Raw genomic sequence first — 12,329 nt, 5'->3', positions numbered from 1 at the left:
CAAATGTTCTAAGAAATGATCATGATGATGAATATGCAACAATGTGATGATATTGTGAATTACTGATTAGAGATGTAGAATGGAATGAGCATATATTATGGATGTTTGTGTTTCTTTCTTGTAATTTTTTTTAATTAATAAAAAATTATTAAAAAAAGAAGCCTTACTACTAGAGCTAATAAATGAGTACAGCAAAGTAGCAGGTTACAAGATCAACATTCAAAAATCTGTAGCATTTCTATACACTAGTAATGAACAAGCTGAGGGGGAAATCAAGAAACGAATCCCATTTACAATTGCAACTAAAAGAATAAAATACCTAGGAATAAATTTAACTAAAGAGACAAAAAACCTATACAAAGAAAACTACAAAAAACTGTTAAAAGAAATCACAGAAGACCTAAATAGATGGAAGGGCATACCGTGTTCATGGATTGGAAGACTAAATATAGTTAAGATGTCAATCCTACCTAAATTGATTTACAGATTCAATGCAATACCAATCAAAATCCCAACAACTTATTTTTCAGAAATAGAAAAACCAATAAGCAAATTTATCTGGAAGGGCAGGGTGCCCCGAATTGCTAAAAACATCTTGAGGAAAAAAAACGAAGCTGGAGGTCTCGCGCTGCCTGACTTTAAGGCATATTATGAAGCCACAGTGGTCAAAACAGCATGGTATTGGCATAAAGATAGATATATCGACCAATGGAATCGAATAGAGTGCTCAGATATAGACCCTCTCATCTATGGACATTTGATCTTTGATAAGGCAGTCAAGCCAACTCACCTGGGACAGAACAGTCTCTTCAATAAATGGTGCCTAGAGAACTGGATATCCATATGCAAAAGAATGAAAGAAGACCCATGTCTCACACCCTATACAAAAGTTAACTCAAAATGGATCAAAGATCTAAACATTAGGTCTAAGACCATAAAACAGTTAAAAAATGTAGGGAGATATCTTATGAAACTTACAATTGGAGGTGGTTTTATGGACCTTAAACCTAAAGCAAGAGCACTGAAGAAGGAAATAAATAAATGGGAGCTCCTCAAAATTAAACACTTTTGTGCATCAAAGAACTTCATCAAGATAGAAAGACAGCCTACACAATGGGAGACAATATTTGGAAATGACATATCAGATAAAGGTCTAGTATCCAGAATTTATAAAGAGATTGTCCAACTCAACAACAAAAAGACAGCCAACCCAATTACAAAATGGGAAAAAGACTTGAACAGACACCTCTCAGAAGAGGAAATACAAATGGCCAAAAGGCACATGAAGAGATGCTCAATGTCCCTGGCCATTAGAGAAATGCAAATCAAAACCACAATGAGATATCATCTCACACCCACCAGAATGGCCATTATCAACAAAACAGAAAATGACAAGTGCTGGAGAGGATGCGGAGAAAGAGGCACACTTATCCACTGTTGGTGGGAATGTCAAATGGTGCAACCACTGTGGAAGGCAGTTTGGCGGTTCCTCAAAAAGCTGAATATAGAATTGCCATACGACCCAGCAATACCATTGCTAGGTATCTACTCAAAGGACTTAAGGGCAAAGACACAAACGGACATTTGCACACCAATGTTTATAGCAGCATTATTTACAATTGCAAAGAGATGGAAACAGCCAAAATGTCCATCAACAGACGAGTGGCTAAACAAACTGTGGTATATACATACGATGGAATATTATGCAGCTTTAAGACAGAATAAACTTATGAAGCATGTAATAACATGGATGGACCTAGAGAACATTATGCTGAGTGAGTCTAGCCAAAAACTTAAGGACAAATACTGTATGGTCCTACTGATGTGAACCGACATTCGAGAATAAACTTGGAATATGTCATTGGTAACAGAGTCCACCAGGAGTTAGAAACAGGGTAAGATAATGGGTAATTGGAGCTGAAGGGATACAGACTGTGCAGCAGGACTAGATACAAAAACTCAAAAATGGACAGCACAATAATACCTAATTGTAAAGTAATCAGGTTAAAACACTGAATGAAGCTGCATCTGAGCTATAGGTTTTTTTTTTGTCTGTCTGTTTGTTTGTTTGTCTTTTTTTTTCTTTTTCCTTTTCTTTTCTTTTTTTTTTACTATTATTATTATTTTTATTTTTTTCTCTATATTAACATTCTATATCTTTTTCTGTTGTTTTGCTAGTTCTTTTCCTAAATCGATGCAAATGTACTAAGAAATGATGATCATGAATCTATGTGATGATGTTAAGATTTACTGATTGCATATGTAGAATGGAATGATTTCTAAATGTTGTGTTAATTTCTTTTTTTCTTTAATTAATAATAAAAAAAAAAAGAAGCCTTTTCTTACAGTTCCATTTTGCCCCATTTAAATCAGAGCTCCCTTAAAGCACTAGTCACATATCAACTGCTTTGTAGTTTTACCTTTCTTCCAGGTGACTTGAAGTGATCCATGAGGATAAGAAGTGGGCTTCTTTATTTTGTCACACATCCCTGGTACTTAGTATGACTCCTGACCTGTAATAGGTGCTCGTTAAATACTTGTTGAATAAATGAATGTATCAATTGATCCTGGGGCATTCTGGGTCAAGAACTAGGATGTGAATAGGAGGTTTGGAGTTTATTATAAAACACCTATAGTAGTACAGAAGGTGATGGTAAGTGGCAGACTAGTTCCAGGACACACTGAATTTGGCAGGACAGAATAGTTCCAGCCTTTAATGTCATTGGCTCCTTGGGAGGTTCTGGTAGCTGCATGCAATAGCTGCAGTAGGGGGAGACAAGTCAATTTTTGGAAACAAAAATGCTACTTGCATGGGTTTCCTAGGGCAGCTGTAACATATTGCCACAGTGTGGCTTAAAACAACAGGAATATATTCTCTCCATGGCTCTAAAGACTAGAAGTCTGCAGTTAAGGCATCAGCTGGGCTAGGCTCCCTCATGAAGTTTCCAAGGAAGAATCATTCCTTGCTTCTCCCAGCTCCTGGTGGCCCCAGGTATTCTCTGGCTTGTGGCAGCCTCACTCCAATCTCTGCCTCTTCACATGGCCGTCTTCATTGGCTGTGTCTAAATATTTCCCTCTTCTTATAAGGACACCAGTGATATAGGATATGGGGCCCACCCTAAATGCAGTATGACTTCATCTTAACTAATTCCATCTGCAAAGACCCTATTTCCATATAAGGTGACATTCTGTGGTCCCAGATGGGTATGAATTTGGAGGGGGAACTCTGCAACCTACTGTACCACTCATGGCTCTTCCACCCTTTACTTACGCCATCCTAAAGATGTCACACGCTATCTCCCTGAGTATGGAATGATATGTGTTTGCATTCTCTGATTAGGTAGAGCTACATGCAACCCTTCCATTACAGCCTAATGGAGAAACCTCTAGAATTTGCCAAGAGATGCATCCTCATTTCTACCCCTTCCGGATGGAGTTCTCTCACCCTTCTCATTGCTGTGCCTAAAGACTCATCTCTCAGCTACCTTCTGAAGGAAGGTCCCATTTCCACATGGGCTATATAGAGTTAAATAGAAAGCATAAGGCTGGCATCTAGCTATCCAGGAGGCTTGAACTGTTTCCCTGTGTGCCCAGCCCAGCTCTGGGCATGTAGACAAAGAAATGAAAGGTATAGATGTGCTCAGGCTAACAGTCTCATGAAGTTGCTTATGAATGAGAGACAGCAAAAGAGTGAGAGGCATAAACCTGGGCCAGAATGGCTTGCAGATTAGGGGACATTTTAGTAAAAGTAAATTCCAGGAGTATCTATGGGCTTCAGTGTGTCATAATAATTTCAAGAATTCTTTTATTTTACACACACACATGGAATTCAGAGCTGTAAACATTTGTTGAAGTTACTTCATCATGACTCTTCAAATACCTTTACCCATTGGTTGAAGCTTAAAACAAAGGACATGAGCCAGAATACATTTTGTGATAACTTTTTTCTTCTCTTTAGAAAAAAAATATGTACAAAAAATGCTAAGAAGGGCCAACATGGAAGTGTCAAGAAAACATTCTGAGAGGTACAGACAAGGGAGCTCCTTCTCTCAAAGGAGTTACACGTTAGTTATCACCATGCTAGAAAAATGAGATGCAGTTAAAATTTTAGAAGAATTAAAAGCCACAAAGTGAAGCTCTTGCTCTGGGCTCTCTGTTTAGATGCTCTGATACCCTTTCTGTGAAATAATACTGTGCAAACTGTAAAATATTCATTTTCATACAAAGTCCATACAATATGATATACAAAACTGTTGAGTTGACAGGGGAGGCTGGTGCTGGTTTTTCTTTGGAAGGAAGGCTGCAGTGGTAACTGCCCAAGGACATGTTTCTGGAAAGATCTTGAGTTTCTTAGATGTGCAAAGCCATTATCTAAGAAAGAATCATCTAACCCCAAACCCTACCTCCCTCCACCCCAATCCAGGATGTGCTGCCAATTGTTCGTATTACTAGGGACATCACTAAGTTATTACTATTAACTTAAAATGCAACAACATGCCAAGAGATCAGAACATAAAGTTCTTTCTCAAGGTAATGTTTCCTTTTACACAGTTGATTTTGAGGTTTACCATTAACCAACATTGCCCTCCCTGCCACTCAAAAGTTTAACTTTCATTAAAATTCAAAAATCCGGAGGAGGCAGCAAACTGTGGTAACAAAAGTTCAAAGTGAATTGTTATATTAATTTTATTTCTGCCTATAAAACTGAGAAAAGAAGGTTTGTGTACAAAGATCACAAAACAACATCAATCATTGAATAAATGGTTCTTCAATGCACACTTGAACAAGAAGGAGAAGGGAAAATCTGTTGGTCTTAAAATTCTGCCATCAATATATTAAAGCTGACCAAAAAAAAAAAAAAAAAAAAAAAAAACCAGGGCAAGCTACATCACTTTCTCATACAAAAAAAATGTACAAAACATTTGCCGCTAACTAGATAAACATAATACTTGTCTTCACAGTTTGACATTGAGTAACTGTGTGTCTTGAAGTATCGAATTGGAGGTTGATAAAAAAAACATTGTGTAACACATCAGCCTTCTCAGGTCACTTCAGTCATGGAGGCAGAGTGATTCTGCAGAACAAACACAAGCAGAGAAAATCTTAAGGCTTGAGTAGACTTGTACACATGCTCCCTCTTCCCTGAATATCCCTTTGCTTTCTGTGTCCTCATGTTTGCCCAAGCTGAGCCCCTCATGCTCTTCCAAGGACCCCCAAATTCTGTTACCTCTTCCATTAAATCTTCCCTGACTTTTCAACCAAAGAATCCTTTCTTCTTTGACACTTGTCCTATCATTCTATCTTGTATTATGTTTAGTCAACTACTTTCTAAAATAAACACCTTATTTTGTATAGATTCCCTTATTCTTTATGTTTCCAATCCTCCTTTTACTTGCTTAAATATGCTTTTTTCATGCTGTGTTTGATCATTCCAATAATTTATGTCCGTTTGGGACTCATTCTGCTATTTCCTTATTCTGCTTACTCTCTCATGGTTGCTTGCATTTGTTCTGTGGTATAACAGTTTTCAACTTAAACTGTGGGAATTCTGATAAGCATGGATTAATGGCATGCTCCTCCAGAGAAAATCTGCATTTGTCTCAGCTCTGTTGGAAATCTGCAAATCTAGGACCTCCTTAAATTAATTTCTTGGCTTAGTATTGCTTTATCTATACAGGCAATATGAAATCAAACTCCAAACCATGAGAGAGCCGGCTGGTGGTTCTAATTCCTTAGAGGACTCTTCTACCTGGATCAGCCAACACTGATAAATTCCCCTTTAGATTTCTCTGGAAGTGGATGGTTTTGTTTCTCAGGTAGGAAACATAGTCTTTTGGCGGCTCTGGATTTCTGCGGCAAACTCAGTTATACCCACCTGCCCCTCATACTTGTTTTGTCGCTCCTCGTCCCCTTGCTTCACCTCTTGCAGTTACAGATTTTGTTTGCTCTTAAAACTCAAAGCTCTGAGTTTGCAGAACTGGCAAACACATCAGAGAAACGATGGGTTTAGTACCAATCAATTATTCTAGATTTCCTGATTCCCAATTTTTTTTAAGACATGAGGGATTTACATGACATTCTTGAGCACAGCTGTGAGTTCTAGAAACTTAGTATTTTGTACTTTTCATGGTACTTTTGCCTGCCATACTTTGTGAAAAAATGAAGTCATAACTCATGTTTCTTGCCAGCTTGCCAACCTGTGGCATTTCTCGCCATCATGTGAAAAGTCATTGTCCCTTTTAAGCTTAATTTTTTAAAAATGCTTTCTTTTTGTAATTTCTTCTAGTCAATGCTTTTGTCATGTCCTGTTGAGATTCTATTTAAGGGTTAAGTGGTAGAGATATAGTAATTCAACATCTTAAGAGAACTAGAAGGTGACCTTGAGCAGATTTCTTTAACTCTCCACGTTAAAGACTTATAAAAGAAGTCTATAATATCCTTAGTTCATAATCAATAGGGGGATGAGACTTCCCTGGGAACATCTTCTTTCTTTTGATGTAATTTTTCTCACCCCAGACCTGCTGAATCAGAATCTCCCGTTATGAGGTTCCAGGCATTGGTGGTCACGGCACAGCCTGGATTCTTCTTTCTTTGTATTAAGGAAAACAAATGTTTTCCTTTCTCCCTTCTGGAAGACATGGGGAGACTCTCTTCTACATTCCGAGTGAGTTAATCCTTCATTACTGCTTTATTTTCTTTGTTAACATAAACCGTGTGTGGCAAGGACACAGTCGCTGCAAACTAAGCTTGAATGCTCAGGAAACACGGGCACCAGGTGGTAGAATGTGAGGGCTAGAAGCCAGTGTCCCTGCAATCACGACTCGGTAGATTTTTAGAAGGCGATTTCTTTGGGATCGCATAACTCTTTAGGTTCATAAGGCTTTGGAAACTTGAGCATTTTCATTTTGTTTAAAGTGTCTAATTTACATTTTGGTTTCCCTTTATGACTTAGGAAAGATTTCTGAAAATGTCACCCTGTCCCAATTGACTAGACTACAGGTCATCACAGTAGGGGAATGCTCACATTTGAGTCGAGGTTTAAAGAGGGAAGAGAGAACTGTAGCCCTGGGGGCAGCACGTGGTAAAGGGGAAGGAACACCTCAGGAGGAAGAAAAGGGGAAGACTGGGCAGGCTTCTCATGCAGATATTTTGAAAAGTGGGGAGGATTTCGCATACATGAATGTGTGCTCTGAAAAGAGGCTCATGTATTCTCTCTTCTCTTATGTCCCAAAAGACCTTCTTCCTGGGGAGATGGTATTAGCCCAGTAATTACAACACTGTCACTTGTACTAGAAACTAGAGCTGCTGGAATAGTGCAGGGAGGTCTGGCCCCCAGGGAAGAACCCAGGGCATATTTATTTTGGAAGCTCTGTAGTTCAGTTCAAACAGAACTGCTCCAGCTCTAGCTGTGGCTGTTTGCACATTCAATGCTGAGAGCTGAAGATGTCTAAAAAAATTTTTTTAATGGACCTGTGTTTTAATTTTGGCTGAGTGATGTTGGGCCTGTTCTTTAAATTCTTTGTGCTTTCCTTTCCTCATCTATAAAATGGGACAGCAATACCTACTGCAGGATTACCATGAGGATTCAGTAAGATGGCTCTCAATCCATGCTAGTTCTCTTTTTCTGACCGAAAAAGAAGGGACTATCCTCTGAAAAAGAAAGGGGCTATCCTCTGACATCATCCATGTGGAAAGCATGTGACACTAACAGCTGATGTTCGCTTCCTCGAGTGTCCCACGATAGCATCACCCGAGGAACAACTTTCCATCCAGCTTCATGTAGCTTCACTGGACTGGCCAGTGGAGGACCCGCTCATTGTTTCTCATAAATCTCTGCTTCCCACAAAGGTTCAGAGACTGACTTTGGTCCAGTTATAGGTTCTCAGTTTGGACTAAAGCTGAGGTTCTGGTCCTCACCTACTGTGAATGTCTTCAGCTATGGAGTGTCAGTAAAATTTGGTCTCGGGGGTGGGGACCTGACCCAGAAAGATCTCCGAGTCGCTGGGGGAGGCACATACGAGGGGACAACGTTGACTTTATTCGCCGTGGAGGGATTACGTGAGGGGCCTGGTTCTCGGGAAAGGTCTCAAGTTGTATCCAAATGAGGTGACCTACATGTCCACAAAGACACACTGGCCGGTTTGAGAGAAGTTCCTCCACTACCTAGAGTGAATAATGAATTAATAAAGATATATACATCCTGCATCTATCTTGTGAATGTGTATAGCAGTTTCCTTTTTTGGCACATTTCTCAATGCGAGTAGAATTTCCCCAGATGTGGCCTGCGTCTCCCATAGTCGGGCTAGTGCATAACGGTGCCTGAGAGAGGAGAGAGAAAGAATTCTGGAGAAGGCTTCAGACAGAGAGAAACCTTGAGCAGAACTGAAAAGGAGGATGGGGCGCGGAGGGAGCATTCTTAGAATAGGATATCCAGGGCAAAGAGGTCAACATTCACAGGCACAGGACACAAGGGCATGCTTGACAAACTCAAAAATATTTTTGTTTCTTAAATGCACCTTTGTCTTCAGTTGCCTCACCTTGACTCTGACCTCGATGGGTGCAGGAATATAATTAGATAAGGAAGAAAAACTAGGCAGTGCTTTACTGAGACACCATTCCACTATGAAGTGTTATTTGGCAAATTCATCACTCAACAGGCTGTGTGCATAGATCAGAAACATTTTTTCAGTGCTTTATTTCTAATTAGGCCAAGCTGAAATGCCCACCTTAATACCAGTTCAAGGAAAATAAAGAAAAAAAAAAAACAAAACACAAATACTTGGCACTGAGTTTAAGGATGAGCCATAAATATTTTTCCCAAGATGGAAATAGATTTATTGGGGTTTTTTTTCTTGGTTCATCAATAAAATCAGAACCTCTTCATTAAAAATGAAATAGGATGGCTTAACTTGGCGAGAAGCCTGACAGTAAATCTTAAAATAGAGAAAAATGTGGTTTTACACTGGGCTGATTTGAAGTGTCCAATATTTCAAATGGGAGGTGGCATGGTTTATCTAGCATGGTTTATAAAAATGATTTAGGAACAAAATACAAAGATCTCAAGATAAGCAGACTAAACATCTTAGCAGGACGTAGGCACCTGAAAAAAAGTAGCATGCTAATAAAAACCCTGTTTTGTTTTTAGTTTATCCTGCCCCTCTTCCCTGCTTAAAGGGCTCCTTTTCCCCACATCCCTCTTGCTAGCTATGTGGTCCTGGGCAAATAATTTAACCTCCCTGTCTTCAGTTTTCTTATATGTGAAATGGGAATAATAATATCTAACCAATTGGGTTTTTGTGCAAATAAGATTCTATTTGTAAAGCACTAAGATGGCAAATAAGTGCTTTTGAGGCTCTGTTCGGTTGAAAGTCATCTTCATGACTTTCCCTGTCTTCTCAGACAGAAAAGATGTTTTTTTCTTCATTTGCCCTCACACAGCACTTTGTAAACCTTTGATTCAGTTTGTCATAGTATGATGAGGTCAAGAACATTGTTTAATTATGCTCAGGATCCCAGGCATAAAGCAAATCCCTGGTGTACAATAAGTGCCCAGAAAATGCTTGCTCCATTGGATTTTTTATTGTAGTCATCAAAAGAGGTGCAAAAGGACATTTTATGAAAAACCCTTGCTTAATGTGCTTCCTGCTTACGTCAATCACTGGATATGACACAATTTTTTCTTTCCAAATATTTTCCTAAATTACCAAATCAAATTGGCCTCCCACACAATTGCCCCAGGTTTACGAGAAAATTACACGCCAGGGCACCTTGTTCCGAAGCAGGTGGAGTTGAAGTTAGATGTCACTAAGAACTTCCTGAGTATTCATGAGTGCAACACCTGGAATGAACACAGGGGCTGGTGGAGGGGAGCTGTGGAGGCTCCTTTCTCAAAGCCCTTCCAGAGTGCACCTCATTAGTATCCACGCTGGGTGGGTTCAGAGAGGATCTGCCTCTGACGGGGAATGGACTGATTCACCTCCCAAGGTTGCAGGTTTGAGCCTGTGTTGCAATGAGTGTGTTTGCATTGCCAGCCACTTTATCATACCTGTGCACTTAAGGTTTCCAGAGGGCTTTCTATCCTTGGGAAAGCCATCAGGGGCACGCCGCGCGGATCCTCGGGTTTAGGTTTCGAAGGAGATCCCTGTGTTCCTTTAAAGTTATGGACCACACACATTCCCTGCAGGAAGGAGGGCAAGAGAGGTTGGGTCAGACTGCAGGCACCACCACTTGGCCATCTCTGAGGATGAATACCACCGACATCACACCTTCTTTTCCCACGGGGGGCAGGGGACGAGGACAGGGATACGGGTCATTGGCAGACCTGGGGCATGGCCCAGGCCAGCCAAGGAAGCATGTGTTTAATCCCTAAGAGGGCAGTGACCACGGCTCCACCCTCTTGAGTCTGCTCCCTCCCCTGCAAAACGGGAATAATGACACCTAATTGTAATGAGTTCGAAACCCAGGATGACTGTGAATCAGTTCTTAACAGCTGACATTTGCTGAGGGCTGGTATGTATCTGGCACAGGGCTGAAGGTTCTAACTCCTTTCACTGAACCCACCCAACAACCTGACGAGCCGTTATGCAAGATATTCACCCTCAAATTATGTTATTAAGAAGCTGGTTTTCATTTGCTTGAGATTTCCTAGCCCATGAATAGCAGTTTGCTTCCATTGCTACTTTCCCTTTAAATTACTACCCGCTTTTCTTCATTTCACACTGAGGCCCCTTCCTAATTGTCTCTGTTTTACTGCCTCTCTCTGGACTCACTCTTCCGTTATTTTGCACCTTTGTTCCTACATCCACCATCACCTTTCAAACTCTGCAGAACATGTGCATTACAAATACCCTCCACCTAGCTCACCTCCAGCCACACTCCAGCTGCTTAAACCTCCTTCCTTCAGGAAATGGAGTAACTGGCAGGTATAGGAGCTCTGGAGTTGCAGAGACCAGGTGAGATTCATGCCTTATTGGTTGGGTAGCCCCTGGGCAATTATTTACCCCTGAGCCTCACTTTCCTCATCTTTGAGATGAGGATAAGGAAGTCCTTAGGGTTTGCTCTGGGAGCACACCATTAGATCTATATAAAGTGCAGGGCACCTAGTAATTGCTCAATTAATAACTTCCTCCCCTTTCCCCCACTTTCATTTTCATAGTAAACACAAACAGGTCAAGCCTTTATGAACACATGCAACAAGTATGTTAGCATTGCCAGACACTGCTCCTCTCCCTCTTTCCCTGTCTCCTCTCTGAGTCTCTGCTTTGGAATGTCCCTGTATCTTTTCCATGACATCCATCTCTCAAGTCTTCCTTCCGTCCCATTCCACAGCTTGACATGGGTGTGTGTTTATGCATGTGAGAGAAAGTGGGTGTGTGTGTGTGTGGGGGTGGTTGGTGGCGATGTGCATGGGCAGGTGCAGCTGCAGTCTGAGACGGGGCAGCCTGCCTCATGCCACAGCAATTCAACCGCGCGTCTGCCTCCCAGAAATGTCATTTGTTGGGCACTCAATTTCGTCAATTCAGAAAGCTCGCAGGCAAAAATTGACCACACTTAGTGGTAGGAAACAGGGATGCAAGTTACTTAGAGAAAAAGGTTTAATATTAACGTGGCATTTGTACCGTGGAGTCTCCGTAAGCACAAAGGCTTCCCCAGATCGATATCACCCCACAAAGACCCATGAAATTGCTCAGGGCCCTGCCTGCAGCCCTTTCTCTTTAGCTAGGGAAGGTTGGCCCCAGGACTGAGGGACAGCAAGACTTTTTGGCCTTTTGGGGGGCCCAAAGCCATCGTTTGTGGGCCCCTGATCTCTCTTTGAAATCCCTCTCTTCTCTTAGAGGCACCTGCATTCTTTCCCTCTTTGGGGACGCATTCTTAGGGAAATATCCATTATGAGGTGTTGATATCTCAAGATCATCTCAGAACCAAATTTCTTGCAACTGCACCCAGAGACTTTTCATTTAAGCCTTCCATCTTTCATTAGGGAAAAAAGGCAGGATCTACTCACAATAAATTTGAGTTAGAAGGGAGCTTCCCGATCAGGGTCCTGGATAAGTGTGGGCAGTATCTTAACAGGGAGTAGAGGCAGGAAAAGGGAGGGATCTGTCATTAACTTGAAGACCATCCATTTGCAAGGGCCTTTGGGCCAGAAAGGAGAGAAGAGGAGCCGGGAGTCCTCCCAGGCCAGGATGGCCTCTGGGGAGGCTGCTGCTGATGGACGGTTCATTCCATCCACAACACATGGGGCTCCAGGTCTGGTGATTGACTTTCAATCCTTCTAAGCCCATTTCCAACCCTTGAAGCTAATGAAAAAAAACTGCACATCTATGATA

The 12,329-nt window shown here is 41.1% G+C and overlaps 1 protein-coding gene across 1 annotated transcript in view; it reads right to left on the bottom strand.

Moving 5' to 3' along the window:
• Positions 1-4,858: 4,858 nt before the first annotated feature.
• Positions 4,859-12,329, bottom strand: part of PLPPR1 (phospholipid phosphatase related 1) — a 58,444-nt gene continuing 50,973 nt past the window's right edge. The window contains exons 5-6 of the mRNA XM_077140317.1: positions 10,046-10,177; positions 4,859-5,074 (exon numbers count right to left, since the gene is read on the bottom strand). Coding sequence (XP_076996432.1) covers positions 5,042-5,074; positions 10,046-10,177 — 165 coding nt within the window. The 3' untranslated portion in view covers positions 4,859-5,041. The remainder of the gene's footprint in view (positions 5,075-10,045; positions 10,178-12,329) is intronic.

This window comes from Tamandua tetradactyla, chromosome 2 (assembly GCF_023851605.1).
Source record: "Tamandua tetradactyla isolate mTamTet1 chromosome 2, mTamTet1.pri, whole genome shotgun sequence".
NCBI lineage: Eukaryota > Metazoa > Chordata > Mammalia > Pilosa > Myrmecophagidae > Tamandua > Tamandua tetradactyla.
This window is presented reverse-complemented; position numbering and strand designations above follow the sequence as displayed.